At 47.5% G+C, this 24345-nt stretch overlaps 1 protein-coding gene across 1 annotated transcript in view; it reads right to left on the minus strand.

Annotated features, from left to right (window-relative positions):
* SUN2 (Sad1 and UNC84 domain containing 2) overlaps window positions 1–24345 on the minus strand; it is a 150709-nt gene that overhangs the window by 37002 nt on the left and 89362 nt on the right. The window contains exons 11-12 of the mRNA XM_086963381.1: window positions 23562–23605; window positions 17903–18068 (exon numbers count right to left, since the gene is read on the minus strand). Of these exons, the coding sequence (XP_086819507.1) occupies window positions 17903–18068; window positions 23562–23605 (210 nt within the window). The remainder of the gene's footprint in view (window positions 1–17902; window positions 18069–23561; window positions 23606–24345) is intronic.

Below are 24345 nucleotides of genomic sequence, written 5' to 3' on the forward strand. Positions count from 1 at the left end.
CAGCTTGTGCACTTCAACAAACTTGTGAGTTTGTAAGCATTTACAAACTCTTCTCCGACCCTTTCCAATCCGGAGTATGACTTGAATATTACGCTAACAAACAGCCTGCGTAGCTCCCCCTCTACAAAGTTTGGGGGTGATCCATTCCCCTTCAAACCCTGGAACAGCAGGGTTTTTTGCCTAGGTGAAAATATTTTTCGTGTGGAGAAAATAATATGCATTGGCACTTAGGGCTGTCTTTTCACTGTGCAGATTGTCTGGAGTGTGATTCAACAACGTGTTAGGACTATTGTATTTCCCTCTTTTAAACTGGAATTATTTTCCTTATGTACTGTCCCATTATATGTTATGTATCATTTCGTATTGTTTTTTAACCTTGTTTTTAATATACCAAAATAAAATGTACATTTTTCTGTATGACTGTATCGGGTATATCATTTACTGCTCCTAAGTTGTGATTTGTTGTTTTGACTGTAGATACTTGTGTTCTAAACTGTGGTTAGTGTAAGAGTTCACCCAAAGGGTAAACTTTATTGACAAATTGTCTTCCGGTACCCTACCCCTTTGGTTTGTTTGGGTCCCTCTCTTTTGTTAGGGACTTTGGTTGCTGCCTCTTCAGTTGCACGACAACCCCTATATCTGGAAAAGGGTGAATACATCTGAATTCATATTTCAAATCTTGTTTGAGGGAGGCAGTAATTTTCAAGTAAGCTTGTGTTTTTCAGTGTCTTGAAAGGCCACTATAAACGTACCTCCAGCTATATCTGTAGCAGACGCCCTAAACTGCGGTAAGGAAAATGCTACTTACCAGTATGCATCTGTTCTTGGCACATAGAGCTGCAGAACCACACACTATTGCATAGATAACCTTCTGGTGGTGGGCACGGATGATTACACTTTGTTTTTCTTGGAAGAGTCTTTGTCTGATGGATGACTTCTCCTGTAGAGGGTAGTGCGCATGGGCATCGACTCCATCTTCAGATTGTTTTTGCCATTGAGCTAATGATGGAGTTGTATGAGTATAGATAAGGATGTCCATGTATTGTGTATCTAATTAAGATATTACTGGAACAGATATAGGTAGCCGGGGAGGCGGGTGGGCGTGTGTAGTTTTGCAGCCCTACATGTCAAGAACAGATGCATACTGGTAAGTAGCATTTTCCGTCGAGGCATATGGGCTGCAGACCACACACTATTGCATCGATTGCACAGCAGTTTTCTCCTTTAGCGGCGACCACCCGTATCTGTTGCAAAAGTTTGAAATAATGTTTTGAGTACAGCCTGGTCCACAGTAGCTTGTTGTTTTGCCTGCACATCTACACAGTAGTGTTTTGTAAATGTGTGTGGTGTAGACCATGTAGCTGCTTTACAGGTGTCATCTAATGGTATATTTCCTAGGAATGCCATAGATGCCCCTAATTTTGGGGTAGAATGAGCCCTAGGAGGAATAGATAGAGTGCGTTTTGCTTTTGGTAACAGATTTGAATGCACTTAACAATCCACCTTGCAATGCCTAATTTTGAAATAGGATTGCCTTTATGTGGAGGAGAAAAGGACACAAACAGTTGTTTTGTTTTACGAAACGGTTTTGTCCTGTCCATGTAGTAGAGGAGTGCTCTTTTTACATCTAATGCGTGTAGAGCTCTTTCTGCAACTGTTTGTGGTTGGGAAATGAATACCGGCAACTCAATAGATTGGTTGAGGTGGAATGGTGAAATGACTTTTGGCAGGAATTTTGGGTTTGTCTTAAGAACCACTTTGTTGTGATGAGTTGTATAAATGGTTCTTAAATTGTTAATGCCTGAATCTCACTTACTCTTCTGAGTGAGGTAATAGCAACTAAAAATGCAACTTTCCATGTAAGGAACTGTAACTCACACTTATGTAATGGTTCAAATGGAGGACCCATAAGTCTAGTGAGAACGATATTTAAATTCCATACCGGAGAGGGTGGTATTCTGGGGGGAATTATTCTTTTTAATCCTTCCATAAACGCCTTGATGGCAGGTACTCTAAACAATTACAAATGTTGTCTGTTTTAAAGATAAGCTGTTATAGCAGCAAGAGGTAACCTGATTGAGGAGTACGCTAAATTACATCTTTATAGAAGAAGTGGGTAGCAAATGATGTTTTGTATGGAAACATCTAATGGATTAATGTTGTTATTTGTGCAATACACAACAAACCTTTTCCACTTGGCTGCGTAGCATGCTCTAGTGGTGGGGCGTCTCGCTTCTTTTATGACATTCATGCAATCAGGCGGAAGATTGAGGTAGCAAAATTCTAAGACCTCAAGAGCCAAATCGCTAGATTGAGCTCTCCATGGTTCTGGGTCAGTAGATGTGGAGAGAGTTTTCATTTTTGATGTGGTACTACTGATATCTCTAGTAGAGTGGTGTACCACGGTTGTCTTGCCCACGTTGGTGCTATGAGAATCAATGTGAGGGAATGTTGCTGTAGCTTGCATACCACTAACGGAATTAGTGGGAGAGGTGGAAAAGCGTACGCAAATTTGTTTGACCAACTCAACCATACCGCATTGCCTTTGGAATATGGGTATGGGTATCTGGCAGCGAAGCTTGGGCATTTGGAGTTGCGGTGTGTGGCGAACAGATCTATCTCTGGCTGTCCCCAGTTGTGAAAGAATGGTTTAAGAACTTGTGGATGAAGTTCCCACTCGTTTATCTGTTGTGTTTGATGACTTAACAGATCTACAACTTGATTGTGATCTCCTGGTAGATTTTCTGCTAACAGAAATATGTTTTGAGGAATGGCTACCTCCATATGCTCTGCGCCAGCCGGGAGAGCTGTAGGGAGTGTGTTCCTCCTTGTTTTTGGATGCAATACATGGCCGTCATATTGTCCGTACGGACCAGTAGAGCCTTCTTGACAGGTAATGTTGAAACGATTTTAGAGCTAGGAAAATCGCTAACAACTCCAGATGATTTATGTGGAGTAACTTTTGTTGCGGTGTCCATGTACCTTGTACTGTGTGTTTCTCTAAATGTGCTCCCCATCCTGTGAGAGATGCGTCTGTGGTTAGCACCACCTGTGGAACAGGCTCTATGAACGGCCGGCCCTTGGAAAGGCTTTTGGTGTTCCACCACTGCAGAGAGCGATATGTCCGGTCGTCTACCACCACCAGATCTGTTATTTGTTGTTGAGGCTGATTTCACTGACTTGTCAAACAGTCTAGTATGGGGCACATTTGTAGTCTTGCGTATGATACTATGGAAATGCAAGATGCCATCATTCCTATGAATTGCATGAACACTCTAGCTGGTAGTGAGTGTTGTGGCTGGAATTTTTGTATCAGAGCTTGCATACTTTGTATCCTTCTAAGATTGGGGTATGCAATTGCTTTTAGGGCATCTATTGTGTGAACCTAGATACTGTTGACATAGGGATGGTTGGAGGAGGTGTGACCTTTTTTTATTTACTGTGAATCCCAGCTTGTACAACATGCAGATGGTCTGATGCGTGTGCTGTACACATTGGTGGTATGACTTGGATTTTATTACCAGTTGTCTAGGTATGGGAATGGGAATACATGAACGTTGTCCCTTCTCAAGTGTGCTGCTACTACTGCTAGACACTTTGTAAACACTTGAGGTGCTGTAGTTACTCCGAAAGGGAGTGCTTTGAAATGGTAGTTTTGACCTTCTAGTACAAATCACTTTGTGAGATTGTTGGATAGGAATGTGAATGTGAAAGGAAGCGTCCTGGAGATCTAATGTGGCAAGGAAGTCGCCTTGTTTTACCAACGGCAGAACTTTTTGTAGTGTGACCATATGGAAATGGTCGGATTGTATGTACATGTTTAGGGGCCTTAGATCTAGTATAGGTCTGAAGGACACTTCCAATTTGGGTATGAGAAAGTATAGGGAGTAAACCCCTGTGCTTTGATGGTGTTTTGGGACTGGTTCTATTGCATTCTTTTGTAATAGAGATATAACCTCTTGTCTTAGAAGTATGAGATGTTCCTGTGACATGGGACGTTGTCTGAGTGGTATAGTTGGAGGAGTGGAAGTGAGCTCCAGGCAATAACCTGACTGAATTATTTGTCTTACCCACCTGTCTTTGGTGATGGAGTTCCAGACGGGTAGGAACTGTTGTAATCTCCCCTCGACAGGAGTGGAATGGTCTGGGGGGATGAAAGGGAAGTCACTGTTTGGGAGTAGAGGCATAGCAGTTGTTGTTGCCTCTGCCTCTGCCCTTATTGTTGTTACCTCTATATCCTCCTCCGTAATACCCTCTGCTGGGTGAGGTTTGGGTGGGTGCTTTATAAGAAGAGGAGGTGTTGTCAGTTTGAAATCCCTTGGAGGCGCCTCTATATGAGGAGCGTAGAAAGGACGCTCTATGGATAAGAGTTTGTAAAGCTCCCATAGATTTTGCTGTATCTGTTTTCATCTTCTCTAGTGCACGATCAACTGATCGACTAAAGAGATGCTGCTGGTCAAAGGGTTGATTTAAAATACTGGCCTGTACTTCTGGTTTGAACCCAGAGATGTGTAGCCTTGCATGTCTACGCAACAGTACTCCTGTATTTATTGCTCAAGAGGCTGTGTCTGCAGTGTCTAATGCACAGCGGATTGAGGTATTTGTAATAACCTTGCCTTCTTGTATTAGATCAGAAGCCCTGGTCTTATATTGCTCTGGTAAATGTTGCATGAGTGATTCTAACTCATCATAATGAGCTCGATCATATCTCGCTAATAAAGCCGGAGTGTTAGCAATTCTCCAGACATTGGCTGCTTGTGAGATGGTGCGTTTCCCTGAAGCATCTAAAAGCTTAGACTCTTTATCAGTGGGTGGAGCCTCCCCTGTTGTCTGCGAGTTAGCCAATGAGTCTAATGGCAGCTGACCTTGGATGTATGCTGGGTCAGTTGGAGTCGCTTTATACTTCTCTTTCAGTCTGGGGTTAATTACACTGGCTCTGACGGGGTCTTTGAATACCTCTGGTGCATGTCTCGCCACTCCACTAAGTATTGGTAATGTGGTTGTGGTTTTATGTGACAACAGTAGTGTATCCATGAGGAAATCCTCTTCCACTGGATCTGTATGTAAGTCTACTCCAAGAAATGTGGCTGCTCTATGAATGAGCTGTGTAAACCCAATAGTGTCATCTGGGGGAGATGGCCTAGAAAAGTATGCGTCATCTTGTGGCAGATCTGGTGCATCTGGCGCATTGTAATCCTGCCAGGGATCATCTGATGGCCCAGTAATATTGTCTGGGTCATCTGTGTCGTCTATATGATGCTCACTTTCTACCTCCTATGAATAATTGTCTTCATCATCATCATCCTGTGGGATAATGATATGTGTGCTGGATGGTGAGTGTACTGGAGAAATATCTGCCGTTATCTCTATTAATGGTAAAGGAATTCTTATAGGGGAAGTTTGAGCATATTTTTTGAGAGGAACTGGAGGTGGTTTAGGATAGTCCATTTTCCTCTTTCCAGGCACTGTAATAACATGTCCAGTCTTTGGATAAATATGAAGAGTCTTTTGCTTTGGGTCTGGTTGGAAAAGCTCTTCTGCTGAAAAATCCTTTTTCTGTGTCGATTTATCTTGTTTGGGACCAAAATGCTTAGGTTTTACAGTGTCTATGGTCTTTGGAGCAGATTTTGCTTTCGGTCCTTCTCGGATCTGCACTCTTTGGATCCGGAATCTTTGCTCCCGAAGTGCGTTTGGGATCATCGACCTTCGGAGCCAAAGTATGTTTCGATGCCAAAGCAGGCTTCGGGTCGACTTTCTTCGGAACCGGAGTGGTCTCCGGTTCAGCAGAATTGGGAACGTCTTTGGGAGCTGAGCTTATTTTCGGCTCGACCGGTTTCGGCGCCCATGGCTGCTTTGGTGCCGGGGTTAATTTTAGTTTGAGGATCTTTTGCTTGTCGGGACCGACAGGCTGACTCGAGCCCGAGTCGACTGGAGGCTTTTTGTATTCTTCGTTGCTGAGTCGGAAGGCGGGGCGGCGGAAGGTTTTGGTCGGTGTGCACCCAGGCCCGGAGGTGGAGGTGGAACCGAAGCCTGTCCCGGTATGGGGAGGTGAACAGGGTACTCTTGTACTCACGACCTGTTGAACAGCTGGAAGAAGATTGTCGTCTTCTGATAGGTCCTCTTCTACGGAAGCTGAATTCTCTGCTTCGGAAACAATGTCGTACTGCTGCTGTTCTTCGGACTCTACTTCGATCGGAGCCTCGTCTATGATGAGGTCTGGTGTCGATGAAGATGACTGCGCCATGACTCTCCGAGCTAGACGGTCCCTGATGGTCTTCTTGAACCGGAACGAAGTACAGGCCTCAGTCTCGACTCTTGTGCTCTGGAGACAAGCACAGATTGCAAACCTCATGAAGATCAGTGTGAGGGAATTTGTGTCCACACTGAGGGCACTTCTTGAAAGGTGTTCTTTCCATGAGCCAAAGGCCCAATGGCGCAGTTGGGCCCGGAGGCCCCGACGAACTTTGGAATTGAGAAGCGCAAGCCTTTCTTCGACGCAGGTAACTGGAATTACTGTCGAAGACGATACCGATGGTATGATGAAGTTCTGGAAGTCGAAAAGAGATCAGTAATGGGAACGAACGAAGAACACATCCAAGCCCGATGGCGGAAAAAAACGATCTGAAGATGGAGTCGATGCCCATGCACACTACGATCTACAGGAGGAGTCATCCAACAGACAAAGACTATTCCAAGAAAGACAAAGTGTAATCCTCTGGGACCACCACCAGATAGTGATCTATGCAATAGTGTGTGGTCAGCAGCCCATATGCCTCGAACATAAATGTTCTTTCCCACAAATGAGCTGGAAGTAAAATTTCCTTGAGAGGCCGCATAAATTCAGTTACATCCAGAGCAGTAGCTTGGGCGAATAATCCAAGCACATGGAAAATCACAGAGCAGGTACCGTCCAAAACCTCGAGTTTGTTTGCCAGTCTCTCCATGGCCTGTTGTTCAAGGTCAGTCAGGCCCCGATCTTGCTGCCTCTATCATCCTTTCAGTAACATCTGACTCAATTATATGAAACATATCGCTTTTCCATACCCTAATACGGTGGACTCAATCTTGTCCATCTTTGTTTATATTACTGATGCCGACTTCTCAATCTTGTGATAAGAGTCCAATACCTCTTCATCCATTTGTCTTTTTTTTTGCAGTCTGCCAGCTGAAAAGTTCCAGTTTTCCTCTGCTTCTTCCCAGCTTGCTGCAACTATGGCAGGAAGAAAACCTTTTTACCTCATGAGGACAATTAGCTATTTCACTAGTGCTCACTCAAGCAAATACTACCATCACATTGCAACGCGGAACAATCTAGTCCAATGAAATTGCTACTCCAATGGGAAGACCTTCTCCAAACAGCCCTGTTTTACAGCCCCAACCTACCTCACTTTGAGGCTTCTCTTTGTCAGCTCCAGTTGTGCGGACACCCACCACAATTCACCAGAGGTTCCTTTTTACAACAATTCACTTGCTTCCTCGCAGCAAGTGCTCACTGTCGCTTGGAGCAGCCTCCTACAGCTTGCCCTAGCAATCCATAGCTGCCATTTTGTTTTCAGCCGTAACTCATAGGATTCTCCTTCGTCGCCTTCAGCTTGGGCTCTAAGGATCCACTAAACTTCCTAACAGCACCCAGCACGTGTCTGGCTATCACTGCCCACCTAAATTCCAAATGCCCATGAACAGTTTTTGAATAATTCATTTCAATCGCTTATCAGTGTCCATTAAGTCCACTGAATACCTTAGCAGACCACATAACTCTGCCGCAACATCAGCAAATGATTCTCCCCCAACGACTGAACAGACTCACCCCAAAACACGCTGGAAATAAAGAATTAATTTAGCGATAGTGAAAAAATCATAAACAATAATGGGCTAATCATACGCAAACAGGTAAGGGGATGATAATTGAGAAATAAAGGATGTAGCAAGTTTTGATAAAATGAGGTTGGTGAATGTCATGATTTTCTATGATGATTTCTGTGGAATTCCAAAACCTAGTTTTGGACGACAGGGAAAACAGAGCCCGTCACAGGAGCCAAAATGAAAGAAGCTGTTCGGACCGTGCCCAAGATTTGCCCCTCATTGAGAGACACTGAAACGAGATACTTTTACAATAAATAAGTTGCACTGTAAGTTGTGACTGCTGTCAAAAGGAGAGAAATGTGTAATAGAAGCAGTTGTGATTTATTCAAAAAGTTATCAAATACATATACTTTCTGTAATAAATAGGTAATACAATTTTAAATATAAATAGAAACCTATAGTATACTTTAGTAACCTGTAATCAATGCTTGTAATTCACTTTTTATGATAGAATGTTTGGCTAGTTTGCCCCTCCCGTACTCCACACTTTTGCATGTCCAGTAGAAGCCATCTTTGTTCAGTGACCATGTCTGCTATTCTTTTCCTCTTGCCCCCCTTGGTACATATTTTGTAGTGGTTTACAAGCATTTTGAAGTCCTCCAGCTAACAGAAAGGATTTTCAGCAAGTGAAGCACACTGCCCGAGTAAATAATGTTATACATTCTAATGTCGTTAGAACCCACTATAACTTTGGGGGATTATGCTTTTCAATAGGCTTCCAGACTCTAGAGTTCACATTGCATGTTGGACCTAGATTACCCAAGCCTACATATGGTAGCTTGGCACAGTAGTGGTCTACAGCTAACTCCAAGCGTTGGCTAAGTACTTACAAATCTTACCCACAGTAACACAGTGATGAACCACCAAAATAAAGACACAACACCTCTGTTTGGAAAAATACCGTTACCTTTTATAAAAATAAATGTTTTCTTGTTCTTGTTTTGAATAAAAGCAGTGTATACTAAATTTATACAGTTCTCATAGCTTTCCAATCACATTCAATACTTTTCCCAGTCAATATGTGAGATTCAAAGGTACATTACATTTGTGATAAGGGGCTGTCTATAGTACAACACACTACTCCACTATGAGGCTACAGTTAGGAAATTGCACTTTACAGATTCAATATGTTATTTAACCACTTTTAAACAGGTACATTACATTCAGATCTTAGCCTTCTTCTCACTCTACAGACCTCTACCACCGGGGTGGGTCCTCTCAGCATAAACCCCCAGCCATGTGGCTAAAAGAAAACAAAGCAGAATCAACAATGTTCCCCCTTTTGTCAACTCACAGGTGGCACCTTAATAATGAAGGTTTTACTTCCTCAGTGAATCACAGGCTATAAGGGTTTTTACTAGTGAGCCTTATACTCTCTCTGCACACCGCTCTACCCCTCTTATCTAGTTAAATGATGGGTTTTAAATGATCTGGGCAGTTCTGTACTCAGTTCCTCGTGTATAGCTCTGGTGACTTTCAAGTCAATTGCCTGGTTTCAGGATTCCCCGCATTGATGCCTTCAGACACCCGATGTTTCCGCCTCCCACACCCTCTCTGCCCGGCTTACTTTTGGGTTCCGGTCAGTCAAACTGGTGTTGCCCAGGTCACGCGGTGCTAGGGAAGTCTCTCCGCAGTTGCAGAGGCGTCAGGGAAGCCTACCTCAGGCCGAGGCGCTTCACGGAGGTCACCGATGCGGCGCTTCTGCCTCTTCGAGCTTACCGCTGACTGGAGCTCTGCTTTGGCGCTCCTCCGATGACGCGACCGGCCTCTCCTGGCTCCGCCTAGCGCCCGCCTCTTTCGTCGCGCTGGGTCCTTCTTGCCGGTTCCGGCTCTGCGCACCTCGTCCGATGCGACGGCGTCCCTCACCACCTCGCAGGCGATCAGCTGGGCTCTGCTTCGCTTCCCGCCTCTTCCGGCGCCTCAACGGAGCTCTTCAGATGACGAGACACGACAGCTGGGCTCTCCCTCTTCCGACGCCCTCACGTCAGGGAATGCTTTCGGCGGCAGCGTCGTTTCCAGGTAGGGACGACAGCTGGTTCTGCCGCTTTCACCCACAGGGGAGGTTGTTGAACTGGGGCGCTGTAGTCACGCGTTTCCTTGTCTGTCACCCCCTGATTTTAGGGTCAATCAACTTGGACGAGACCTCCGTTGTACTCTTTATCCACGACCTTCAGGATGGGTTGAACAGATCCCAGGTAGCCACACTTCAGGGAGATCAGCCCTTAATAGACTCGTCGCAGGGACTCTAATAACTTGACGATGCTTGCTGAAACAGTGGGGTTTGGTCAGCCAAGGTGGGGGCACTTCCTGGTAGCGACAGCCGGCCCCGCAGGTCGATCTGGTCACAACTAGTGTACAATCCTCCTCCTTCAGTTGCCTCTCTCCGCACTGGTCATTCCAAGAAAAGCACACAATGGCTGTTGGTCACTGGCCTTTTATAGGGTGGCCTGGAACCTGCAGAAATCACTGGTTGCTTCTAGAAAATTCCCTAGGTTAGCCTATGGCCTGTTTTCCAGTAGTGTCCGTTATGGCAGTTGGTGGACACCATTTTAGGTCTCTGGAGAGCCCTAGATTTTCAAGGGGCCTGACTAGGCCTCACCAGTGATGAGGGAAAAATGGCGTCATCGCCAAGGAACACCTAGCCCCCTGACAGCATAAAAAAACTCCTGATGGACACATGTAAAAATAAAAAATAGAAACTCTGGGAGGCTAAGGGGGACAAAAATAAATCATGGTGGTTAGAGTCTTCCCAGAAGCAGACAGGTCTAACACGCGTCCCCCCCAGCTGAAAGTGGGGAGAACTACCCAACCCCTTGGGAGTCCTCATCACTAAGGCGGAAATACCTGGATAGACCGTCTGCGTTGGCATGGTCTGCCCCAGGTCGATGTTCCACCCTAAAGTCCATTCCCTGTAGGGAGATGGACCACCTTAGCAACTTGGGATTCTCCCCCTTCATTTGCATCAGCCAACGAAGGGGGCGATGGTCAGTCTGAACTAGGAAGTGCGAACCAAACAGGTATGGTCGTAGCTTCTTCAGAGCCCAAACCACCGCAAAGGCTTCTCTCTCAATTGTACTCCACCTCCTTTCCCTGGGGAGTAGTCTCCTGGACAGGAAGACCACGGGTTGATCCAAGCCCTCATCATTTAGCTGCGATAACACTGCCCCAATGCCATGTTCTGACGCATCTGTTTGGACAATGAATTCCCTAGCAAAATCAGGTGCCTTGAGAATGGGAGCGGAACACAGTGCTTGTTTCAAGGTCAGGAAGGCTCGCTGGCAAGCCTCCGTCCAGACTACCCGTCGGGGTTGCTTCTTGGAAGTAAGCTCAGTGAGAGGGGCCACGATAGTGCCATACCCCTTCACGAAGCGACGGTAATATCCAGTGAGGCCCAGGAAGGCTCGGACCTCTGTTTGAGTCTTGGGGGGCTCCCAGGCAATGATAGCCTCAATCTTGGCCTGGAGGGGCTGCACCGTCCCTCTGCCCACCAAGTGACCTAGGTACACCACCGACCCCTGTCCGATCTGACATTTGCTGGCCTTGATTGTCAATCCAGCCTGTTGCAGGGCATGTAGAACAGCTTGCAGATGCTGCAAATGGTCCTCCCAGCTGCTACTGAAGACAGCAATGTCGTCCAGGTATGCAGCAGAAAAAGCTTCCATTCCAGAAAGGACCCTGTTCACCAGCCGCTGAAAAGTGGCAGGGGCATTCTTGAGCCCAAAGGGCATCACGCGAAATTGGTAGTGTCCCTCAGGTGTAGAGAAGGCTGACCTTTCCTTCGCCTCCTCTGTAAGGGAAATCTGCCAGTACCCTGAAGTTAGGTCAAAAGTACTTAAGTATTGGGCAGCTCCCAGCCGGTCAATCAGCTCATCCGCCCGGGGGATAGGATGGGCGTCAGTTTTGGTCACTGAGTTCAAGCCTCGGTAGTCCACACAGAATCTCAATTCAGGTGTGGTGCCTGGTGGGGCAGCCTTTGGTACCAAAACCACCGGGCTAGACCAAGGGCTTCCAGAAGGTTCAATCACTCCCAGCTCCAGCATCTTGGCGACTTCACCCTTGATGCTGGCCTTCACCTTGTCCGACAGCCGGTAGATTTTAGACTTCACAGGTGGGCTGTCTCCTGTGTCCACGTCATGGGTACACAGGTGGGTCCTACCCGGGACAAGGGAGAACAGAGAAGAGAATTGCTCCAGGATCTGGCGGCAATCACTCTGCTGTTCAGGAGTTAGGGATGGCGAGAGAATTACTCCCTCCACCGACCCATCCTTTTCTTGGGACGAGAGAAGATCAGGGAGAGGTTCGCTTTCTTCTTCCTCTGCTCCATCGGTTACCATCATCAAGACAACCGCGGGCCTCTCATGATGTGGCTTGAGGCGATTGGCATGCAGCACCCTGTGGGGCTGCCTTGGGGCTTTAAGATCCACCAAGTAGGTGGACTTCCCCTTCTTTTCCAACACCTCAAAGGGGCCTGTCCAACGGTCCTGGAGGGCATTTAGCTCTCCAGGTTCCATCACCCACACCTTCTGTCCAGGCTCCAGTTCCACTGGGTGAGCGTTGTGGTCATACCACTCTTTCATCACCGCTTGGCTGGCCTCCAAGTTGTCTGAAGCTTGCTTCCACAACTTAGCCATTTGGCTCCGGAAGGCCAGCATGTAGCTCACCACGTCCTGGGGAAGTTTTCTGGGAGTCCGTTCCCATCCATCCTTCACCAGGCTGAGAGGTCCCCGTACAGGGTGCCCGTACAAAAGTTCGAAGGGGCTGAAGCCCACTCCCTTTTGTGGCACTTCCCTGTAAGAAAACAAGAGACAGGGTAGGAGGATGTCCCATTTCCTCCGCAGGCTCTCAGGTAGACTCCTGATCATACCTTTCAAGGTTTTGTTAAACCTTTCCACAAGACCATTGGTTTGTGGGTGATAAGGAGTGGTAAACCGATAGGTAACTCCACACTCCTTCCACATAGCCCGCATGTACGCTGAAAGGAAGTTAGTCCCCCTGTCGGACACAACTTCCTTGGGGAAACCCACTCGGGTAAAGATCCCCATCAGGGCCCTTGCCACCACAGGTGCAGTGATGGTCCTCAGAGGTATGGCCTCTGGGTACCGTGTGGCATGGTCCACCAAAACCAGTATAAACCGGTGACCAGCTGAAGTTGGTGGATCCAATGGCCCAACAATGTCGATGCCCACCCTCTCAAAGGGGGTGCTAACGACGGGCAGTGGTTCCAGGGGAGCTTTGAGCTTCACTCCTGTTTTCCCACTAGCTTGGCAGGACACACACGTCCGACAGTATGTGTCAGACGCCACTTTCATTCGAGGCCAGTAGAAGTGGTGGACAAGCCGGGCAAAGGTCTTGTCCTGTCCTAGATGTCCTGCCAATGGTATCTCATGAGCCAATTCCAGTAGAAAGGCTCTAAAGCATTGAGGGACCACCAAGGCTCTGGCTGAACCGTGGCCAGGTGCCTTGGGCTCACTGTAGAGGAGTCCATCCTCCCAGTAAATCCGGTAGCTCCCTGCAATGTTTCCTGCTGCCTGGGCGTTGGCCTGTTGCCTCAGCCCCTCGAGAGTAGGACACTCCTTCTGAGCTGCACAGAATTCTTCCCTGGAAGGACCTCCCTCCACATGCCACTCGGTAGGGATGGGTAGGTTCTCCAAGGAAGCAACACTCTCCCCTGTGGACTCCAGATCCACCTCCGCAGGTGGTCCAGCTGTCTCACGAGGCGGAGATGTCGAGGCAGGGTCCTCCGGCCTCTTGTCCTTCTCCTCTCTGGCAGCTGGCTGGGCCATTGTTCCAGGCTCCAGCGTAAGCAACTTTTCCCTTCGGGCAGTTGCTGACCTCGTGCTGACACAGGTCCAGTCAGGGGGTCCCAGCATCTCAGAGTGAGTCTGGTACTCCACCCTCCTCCAAGCATTGTGCTCCATATCATTCCCTAACAGGCAGTCAACAGGCACGGCAGGGCTTACGGCAACTCGAAGTGGACCTGCAACCCCTCCCCACTCAAAGGGAACCTCAGCCACAGGGTAGTGGCCCAATCTGCCGTCAGCCATTACGGCGGAATGGAGTACATCTGGGATGACCTGCTCTGGAGACACCAGCTGACTCCTTACCATAGTCATGCTGGCTCCTGTGTCTCTCAGAGCCTCCCCTCTACGGCCATTGATGGTGACCCACTGCTCATACTTAATAGTATTGGAGGGCAGCTGGGTCTTGGGAACCATCTCCTTATCTCCCAGGGACACTAAAGTGACACCCGCCCGCTCCCCTCCATTAACCAAAGGCATCTCCTCCCCGAGCACTACACTAGTGAGTCCCGGGGCTTTTCCTCCAGGGGGAGGGGGTGGTCTTTTTGGGCACCTCACATCTCCTTTATAGTGTCCCACACCACCACACTCAAAACAATGCACAACCCTTGGCTGCTGGCTTTGGCCAGGGGTAGGGTTGCGAGGGGGGTTACTCTTGGGGATGAATCCTCTGCCCCTTCCTTGCGAAGTATTTTGTGGCCCTTTAGAGAACTCCCTCTTAGTTTCCCCTCCCTCTTTCTTCTGGGGGGCGCCCTGTCCTGGCTTCTGGGAATTCCCTCCAGTCCCCTTAGTCGACACCCGGGTACTAACCCAGATGTCCGCCTCCTCAGCAAGCTTCCTGGGGCTGGTCAGCTTGCTGTCCACCAGATGCTGTCTTAGCTCAGGAAGACACTTCTCGAGTAGGTGTTCCTTGAGTATGAGGTCATATAGTCCCTCATAGTCCCCTACATCACTGCCTCTTACCCAACCCTCCAGGGCCTTCCTGGAGTAGTCCAAGAAATCTACCCAGTTTTGTGTGCCCAGCTTGTAGCTGCCCCGGAACTTTTGTCTATATTTCTCAGGGGTCAACCCAAACTTCTTGAGCAGCGCTAATTTCATAGCCGGATAATAGGTCTGTTCACTCGTGTCAAGGGCCAACAAAGTATCCCTGCCAGTGGGGGGCATGTATTTGTACAACCCACCTCCCCAGTGGACTTCCAGAATCCCATGGGCCTTCAGCGAGACCTCGTAGGCGGCTAGCCATTTAGCAATGTCGTCGCTGGGTACATAACAAGCCATAATGTCTTTTGGTAGGTACGGTCTATGTTCTCGGGTGTTGGTTGAGTTATCGCTGCCACCATTCTCTGGTTTGGGGGTACGTAAGTTTAGGGCTTGCAAATCCATCTCCTTGATGGTCCGCTCATGCTCCAACCTCTTCTCCTCCCTCACCATGTCCATCCTGGCTAGTTCTATTCTCATCCTCCTCTCCTCCCTCCTGTCTTCTAACTCGGCGTCGGTCAGGCCCCTCTCTGACACACTACTGCCCACTCTAGAAGGTGTTCTAGGACCTGTTACTAGGTTCTCCCCTCCCGCCTGGTACAGTGTTGTGGTCTCCAGGACAGTGTCCTTGTCACTCTCTTCAGGATCTACCTCCTCCCCGGAATGAGCCTCTACCCATGCTCGAATACTGGTCAGCAGCTCAACTTTCCTGGCGCCTTTCTTGAAAAACACCCCCTGCTGCTGACACCATTCTTTCAATTGAGGCACAGTATAATTGTCTAGCTCTTCCACATTTATCTCCATTCTTGTTTGAAGTATTAAATGCTATACAGGAGAGATCCACAGAGTGACCTGAGGTCAACCTCCACCCACCGCCAGAAGTTAATTTAGAAAAATCAAAAACGTAAATTAGGAGGGCCGCAGGGAGAAAACTCCAGGTGGGGTCTCGTGGTTGGCACTGCGTTACTAATAAGTAAGTGTAAGTACAAATCCGCTATCCCACCGCTAAAACACCAATTATGTTGGACCTAGATTACCCAAGCCTACATATGGTAGCTTGGCACAGTAGTGGTCTACAGCTAACTCCAAGCGTTGGCTAAGTACTTACAAATCTTACCCACAGTAACACAGTGATGAACCACCAAAATAAAGACACAACACCTCTGTTTGGAAAAATACCGTTACCTTTTATAAAAATAAATGTTTTCTTGTTCTTGTTTTGAATAAAAGCAGTGTATACTAAATTTATACAGTTCTCATAGCTTTCCAATCACATTCAATACTTTTCCCAGTCAATATGTGAGATTCAAAGGTACATTACATTTGTGATAAGGGGCTGTCTATAGTACAACACACTACTCCACTATGAGGCTACAGTTAGGAAATTGCACTTTACAGATTCAATATGTTATTTAACCACTTTTAAACAGGTACATTACATTCAGATCTTAGCCTTCTTCTCACTCTACAGACCTCTACCACCGGGGTGGGTCCTCTCAGCATAAACCCCCAGCCATGTGGCTAAAAGAAAACAAAGCAGAATCAACAATGTTCCCCCTTTTGTCAACTCACAGGTGGCACCTTAATAATGAAGGTTTTACTTCCTCAGTGAATCACAGGCTATAAGGGTTTTTACTAGTGAGCCTTATACTCTCTCTGCACACCGCTCTACCCCTCTTATCTAGTTAAATGATGGGTTTTAAATGATCTGGGCAGTTCTGTACTCAGTTCCTCGTGTATAGCTCTGGTGACTTTCAAGTCAATTGCCTGGTTTCAGGATTCCCCGCATTGATGCCTTCAGACACCCGATGTTTCCGCCTCCCACACCCTCTCTGCCCGGCTTACTTTTGGGTTCCGGTCAGTCAAACTGGTGTTGCCCAGGTCACGCGGTGCTAGGGAAGTCTCTCCGCAGTTGCAGAGGCGTCAGGGAAGCCTACCTCAGGCCGAGGCGCTTCACGGAGGTCACCGATGCGGCGCTTCTGCCTCTTCGAGCTTACCGCTGACTGGAGCTCTGCTTTGGCGCTCCTCCGATGACGCGACCGGCCTCTCCTGGCTCCGCCTAGCGCCCGCCTCTTTCGTCGCGCTGGGTCCTTCTTGCCGGTTCCGGCTCTGCGCACCTCGTCCGATGCGACGGCGTCCCTCACCACCTCGCAGGCGATCAGCTGGGCTCTGCTTCGCTTCCCGCCTCTTCCGGCGCCTCAACGGAGCTCTTCAGATGACGAGACACGACAGCTGGGCTCTCCCTCTTCCGACGCCCTCACGTCAGGGAATGCTTTCGGCGGCAGCGTCGTTTCCAGGTAGGGACGACAGCTGGTTCTGCCGCTTTCACCCACAGGGGAGGTTGTTGAACTGGGGCGCTGTAGTCACGCGTTTCCTTGTCTGTCACCCCCTGATTTTAGGGTCAATCAACTTGGACGAGACCTCCGTTGTACTCTTTATCCACGACCTTCAGGATGGGTTGAACAGATCCCAGGTAGCCACACTTCAGGGAGATCAGCCCTTAATAGACTCGTCGCAGGGACTCTAATAACTTGACGATGCTTGCTGAAACAGTGGGGTTTGGTCAGCCAAGGTGGGGGCACTTCCTGGTAGCGACAGCCGGCCCCGCAGGTCGATCTGGTCACAACTAGTGTACAATCCTCCTCCTTCAGTTGCCTCTCTCCGCACTGGTCATTCCAAGAAAAGCACACAATGGCTGTTGGTCACTGGCCTTTTATAGGGTGGCCTGGAACCTGCAGAAATCACTGGTTGCTTCTAGAAAATTCCCTAGGTTAGCCTATGGCCTGTTTTCCAGTAGTGTCCGTTATGGCAGTTGGTGGACACCATTTTAGGTCTCTGGAGAGCCCTAGATTTTCAAGGGGCCTGACTAGGCCTCACCAGTGATGAGGGAAAAATGGCGTCATCGCCAAGGAACACCTAGCCCCCTGACAGCATAAAAAAACTCCTGATGGACACATGTAAAAATAAAAAATAGAAACTCTGGGAGGCTAAGGGGGACAAAAATAAATCATGGTGGTTAGAGTCTTCCCAGAAGCAGACAGGTCTAACATTGCAGATTTAATTTCCTTTTATATGGAAGGGCGTTTAGGACTGTGCAATGCTAACATAATACAATGATGAGACAGAGCACAGATTTCTTATATATGTATATAAGACCTCTTATATTTGTTTAAGCGTAAAGAAGAACTTTTATGTATGCCAGAACCTCATGGGCAATTCATGGATGTCCCTTCACTCAAGTCGTGACATAGTTGGACATTTACCTCATCCCGCATACCCTGGATCTGTCCTGGGAGCAACTCCACCTGTGTGGCAATCCCCCGCTGTGAATCCGCCAAAGTCCTCAGCTCCAGTTGTAGCCCAGTCAGTTGTTTCTCCAGCCGCGCAATCTCCCCAAGGAAGGTCTCCTTCTGGTCCTCTTGTGGTGGGCTGGTAACAAAGAGGGATACAGGATACAAAAAAAGATTTCACAAGGGATCCAACAATAGGATGTGGTTGAGAGGATGGAAATAGGGGTGTTAGCTGTGGTAACACATCTTACCACCAGAGCACATGCAAGGATCTCTCTCCAATTGCAAAAGTCAGGAGCTGCAACAAACTCTAAAGCTGAAACTTCACTTTGCTCCACTAGGGGGCAATGTGTACCACAGCTTTCCCCCAGGGGAACAACTGTGAGGCTCTGCAGATGCAGTTTTGCTCCTCCATGCCAGAGGGCATAATATGCCATCTTTCAAACTAGAGCTGAGAAACTCTTAATCACTCAAGGGCCTCTTCTCAATACTAGAACCTCTATGACTGACTCACATTAGTTGCAGTTCCACTTCTTACTGCCACTGGGCAGCGTCACCATCTCTCCACTGCAGGGTGAGCTGTGAACGCCCTTGTAGCTGCAGTTCCTTTTTTTGGCACAAGAGGGAAGTATGATAACCCTCTCTTCCATGTAGGAGCTCCAACATGCAATGCAGAAAGCAGCAGTTCCATTTTTCAAGATCAGGAGGCACAGCACGGTATGTGCCCCACTGCATATGGGGAATACCAGCTTCAGAGGTTGCACTTCTAACTAATGATAGAGTTTAACACTGCCCTCAATTCAAAGGGTGGCAGAAGATAGACCAGCCATAATTACACTGTCCTCCAAGAAACATGATCAGAATCTAGGATACAATCTCACTCACTCACAGTTCACTTTATAATAAATGATTCACCCGAATGAATTATTTACCTTAAACCGCAAACAATCTCAAATTTGTTGTCCGATACCTTTCATTTCACATTTCTTCCTCATTCCAAGTGGTCTCTTAAAATGAACTACTGACTCTTATTAAGTTGTTTACAGAACATTTTCTCATCTCATTGTTAATGGTCTCCTCAATGAACTACCAGCTCTTACAATACTGTATTTTGAGCATCATTAATCATTATCAATGACTAGGATATAACTTTTCCTGTACGTTTTATTTCCGTTTAATTTTTCACATGTAATCCAAAACTCAATAAAACTCATGAACAAAAACATTGATTAGTATTTTATGGAGTCAAAAACAAAATGGAAGATGCAAGGAGAACATCTATCACAAAGCTGCAGGGCCCTACTTAAGGCTGCCTCACTGAAAGTACACACATGCAAAACATTCTTGGCTTCTTTGAATATTACCACAATCTGCATTTATTTGTCTTGGTATACTGTTCTACTCTGTTAGCTCTGCCTTAATTTCACTCCTTCAGTCCTTAATTCACCTTTTCTTGGCTGTTTTTTCCTTATACCTCCACTGTAGGCGAGACAAGCTTTTGCCAACCTCAGTGCTATTTGTGCATTATTATGGTTGAGATAGTTGCAATATGGTACCTAGCGACTGGTATTCTGTGGCTTCTACTTTTCCATTTTCTGCACACTGTTGTTGATGAAAAAGAGGCAGTAACTCCCCCCACCCTTTTACAGAGTAGGCACCTTGACACCTACTTTGCCACTTACCAGTGGCCTCCAGTTCCTAGCTTGTTCCGACCTGACCCAGTTGCTGCATTTTGACTATGTGACATCCCCGATGCCAGACTTTTCCCACCTTGTTCTTTGTACGCTCACCGTTCTTCCCGCCAATTAAAGCCCTGCCCCCCCCCCCCACCCCCCAGTGCCAGGAACCCTGGCCCACACGACCATCCAACACAACACCATGACCACAGCCGCCATCAGATCCATCTAATGCCGCCACTACTCATCTGCTATACTCCACGACCTCAACAACAGACTCCAGCAAATATGCTGGTGCCACGCATCCCCTGCCCTAAGGCTAAGCCTTTTTACCGCATCCATTTTGATTGTCACCTGCGACACCTCAGACGCCAACAACACCACCTCCAAACAATCAAGGCATGCCACCACCCTGCACCAACTGTCTGCCATTCTCCTCAACTTCCGATTCCTCAGGGAAACACTGCACCGAAATCTGAGACCACCTTAAGAGCAACACACCCAACCTCATATTCCTGACTAAAACATGGCTCAATCCAGCCTCCAACCTGCACATTGCCGCAGTCATCCCTCCCATCTACAAAATCATACACCAGGACTGAACTTACAAACCAGACGGAGGAGTTGATCGTCAAAAAAAAGCACGATTGACTGCATCAACTCCACAGACACCTCATGAAACACCTCCACTTCAAAATCCGAATGGACTACAATGCCACCTTTAAGGGAGCCCTCGGCTGCCGTCCCCTGGCGCAATTTCTGCAAGCACATCTCAGACTTAGTCAGTCCTCTCTCCATCAGATCAACCAAATACAGCCTCAATTTCTACCTTGAAGACACCACAAACCCTAACTTCATGGCCCTCCTCGACAGCCTCAGCAACCTCAGACTCACCCAACTCGTCCAAGGACCAACCCACAGAGCAGGCCACACTCTCAACCCTATTTTCTCCTCCAACAACAGGATCACCACCATCCACAAGACCCTGCTCACATTTCAAGATACCTGGCCATGCCACCCCACCAAAAAAACCTAAAGCACTATCAAGACACTGGGGCAAAATATCTGAAGAAAACTGGACCAAGACCCTACAGGAACGCCCACCCAACCACACCGGGAAACCTCAATGTAGACACCAAGGTCTTCAATAAATGATCTGCTGACATTGCCAACTGCAAAGGTCCCACCAGAAACAAGACCTACAAAAACAACAACGACCCAAACACTTTGAAAGAAAATGAAGACTCAACAAAATCACCACTGCAAGATCCACATGCAAAGCTGTCCTCAACCTCGAACACCAACAACCATGGGACACAAAGAAAAAGGCCCTAAGACTCGAAGCAAGCTCTAACAGCAGCAAAGAACTCTTCACCATCATCAATGAGTTTTCCCGTGCTGCAGCTGGAAACAACATTACATTCAACCCACAGCATACTGATACGAACTACCTCGACCAGACGGACATCTCCATTATCGCCAAACAGCAGCTAAGCACCTGGAAGCCCCTCTCGAATGAAGGAACCACCACCCTGATGAATACCATCCACTCAGGAGCCCCCTCAGGTCTATGCCCACACTTGATATACAACCTTAGAAGAACCATCATCTCCCCCCACGCTAACCACTAGCATTAACACCTCCATAACCTCTGCCAACTTCCCGTCTTCCTGGAAGAATGCAGAAGTCAACACCCTATTGAAGAAAACAACGACTGACCCAATCACTCTCCGCAGCTACAGACCCATCTCGCTCCTTCCTCTTCCAGCTAAAGGCATTAGGAAAGTCATCAATACCCAACTGCAGACCACCTATAACTCCATCAACTCCTAGACCACTCACAATCAGGCTTTTGCACCAACCACGGCAAAGAGACAGCCCTCATTGCAGTCGCTGATGACATCAGAAGCATTCTCGACTGAGGAGAAATGTCCGCACTCATCCTCCTTGACATCTCTGCAGCTTTCGATACGGTCTCCCACAAGTCACTCATCAGAAAGCTTCAGCACTTTGGTATCTGCGGACCGGCCCTCATGTAGATATCCTCCTTCCTCACGGAAAGAACTCAATGAGTTAGACTCCTCCCCTACCCTCAGAAACCAAGACTCATCTGTGGCATCCCTCAGCCCAACACTCTTCAACATTTATATGACGGCCTTCGCGGACATCATCAGAGCCCACGGTATCAACTTAGTATCCTTCACTGACAACGCACAGCTCATCCTCTCCTTTACAGACTCAACCAGCACCACCAAAGTAAACTTTGCCAACTGCATGAGCAATGTCACTGCTTTTATGAAAAACAACTACCTCCAACTCAACTGAGAGAAGTCTTAATCTTTGGCAACAACCACTCCCCTTGGGACGACTCTTGGTGGCCCTCTGAACTTGGACCCCCACCCACCCCTGCGGACTATACCAAGAACCTTGGAATCATCCTGGTAAACAACCTCTCCATGAGCAGACAGATCAACGTCGTCTCCTCATCATGCTTCCACATCCTGTGAATGCTACCCAATATTTTCAAGTGGATCCCACTGAACACCAGCCAAACAGTCTTCCAGGCTCTTAACACCAGTAGACATGATTACGGAAATGTCCTCTACATCAAAATCCAACCCCATGTCCTACGCTGAGTTCAAACCACCCAGAACGCTGCCGCCAGACTCATCCTGAAAATCCTGCGAAATAACCACATCTCTCCACACCTCAACAATCTCCACTGGCTCCCAGTCCAGGAAAGATGTGAGTGCAAACTACTCACTCATGGCTACAAAGCTCTCCAGAACACCGATCCAGCTTACCTCCACCACCGCCTCAACTTCTAACACCCCACCAGACACCTATCTGCGTCCCAGGCAAGAGTACATCTCCCTCCCATCGAGACAACTAGAGGCGGAGGACGCCCTTCTCATACCTCGCAGCCAGACCCGACCTGAACCAACCTCTGGAAACTCCTCTGAACCTCCCCCTCCCTCATGGACCTCCGAAGGAAACTCAAAACATGGTTCTTTCAGATGAAATAAGCATGATCTGCCCCTCAGGCCTGCCCTTCTCAGTGCCTGTATACCCTCATGGGTGATTAGCTGCGCTCTACCTCTATAGATTCACATAATATAACAGAATCCATTAGTCGAGTAAATGACCTAATAATAATCAGAAGTAAATAGCTCAAATGTCTCGGGTACATTGGGGCGGGAGAGGAAAATCATGCAACACCCACAGTGTTTGTCCCAGCGGAGGCTGCTTACAAGTCCTCTATGTTGGAGCACAAAGGCCATACCAGGATCAGCACTGCACCTACACAGTAACAAAGCAGTGGACTAGCCCCTCTGAAAGAGTGTTCAAGCTCCTCTTGCAATTTTTACTTCATCCTAGATCAGAGGTGATTCTGAACATCCTCTGCAACGTTGCAACAAGTAGTACACACCTTTCCTTGTCTGTACCAGTTTATACTTGGGCACTGTTTTGTGACTCTCCTTAAGTGATTTGCTTTAAGGCCTTTGTAAGTAAGTCTGTCAATAAAAAGTTTCAAAGCTGTGCAGATTTATCTCAAAGAAACTACTCTCCTAGCACGGGAGGCCAGTAGGGTGGGTGACTGTGCAGAGAATTAGCAAATTCCAAAGGTAACAGCATGGTCAAAACTTTGACTTGAAACATATCTTGTAGTGTAGGCCTTTTAGACTGAGCTGGCGAGTTATGCATCTGTCGCACTGCTACAAAAAACTTCTTTCTATCCAGTTAACTCTGCAGAATGGTATCTAGGCTCCCATCCCAAACCTCAAGTTTGCTTTTCATATGGCATGGTACGCTGGGAATGTGTAGGAAAGATAAGTCAGACCCAGGCATGTCTGAAGCAGGAAACACCAGGGTCACGCAGGAAAGCGCAGAGAAGTTGGGAAGAGCAGGGCAAGTGGTTGTCGGTATAGAGAGACAAAGTACACTCAAGTATTCACCTCTTTAACTCAGTTTTCATCCGCTGCATCTGGGACTCCATCTCCTGTTGGAGCAAAGACATAGTGAAAGAGGAGTTAGTACTGCGTAAACAGCAAAACATGGAGCAATGCCCTATCATCAAGTAATACCATGTTTTACAGCATTTCATGGCAGCTTTGTTCATTAAAAAGTACTGTGGATAACAGGCATTATGGCTACTCAGCTCAACTCTATTCAGTGTACAGACATCTGAAGAATGAGCAGCTGAATTTGTCCTGCTGGGAACTGAACCCGGGACCAACAAATTGCAGCTCTGCAGTAGGCACAATAGCCTACTAAGGTAGAAGGATAGTAAAGAATAAATACAGAAAAGTACAACTCAAGTCATTTTATCAAACACCTTACCCATGCTAGAGAGGCAATTCACAATGCTACCACAGACATAACCTTACCTCTTATCCATTACCAGCGTATTTATTAAGAGATCAGCCTTGAGGGGAACAGGCCACCAAATATGCCTGCGTTAAAAGCCTTTCTCGCCGTGGCACTCAAGTACAGTACTATGTCCTCAAGGTGTCATGCCAACCTAATCATCTCTACATCCCAGCTAGTTACTGAGATGAAAAAGAAAGACCTTAATCCTCAAATATACTTTTTGGTTTATCCCAATCAATGAGCTAACATTTTCGAAAAAACTCTTGATCCTACGGTTTCTCTTCACCGATAACTCATGGTTTTTAGTGTGAGATATGGACAGTGCGCTCCTACATGCACTCCCCACACAGGACTGTTATGCGGCTCACT

This window comes from Lissotriton vulgaris, chromosome 1_1 (genome assembly GCF_964263255.1).
Source record: "Lissotriton vulgaris chromosome 1_1, aLisVul1.2, whole genome shotgun sequence".
Classification (NCBI taxonomy): domain Eukaryota; kingdom Metazoa; phylum Chordata; class Amphibia; order Caudata; family Salamandridae; genus Lissotriton; species Lissotriton vulgaris.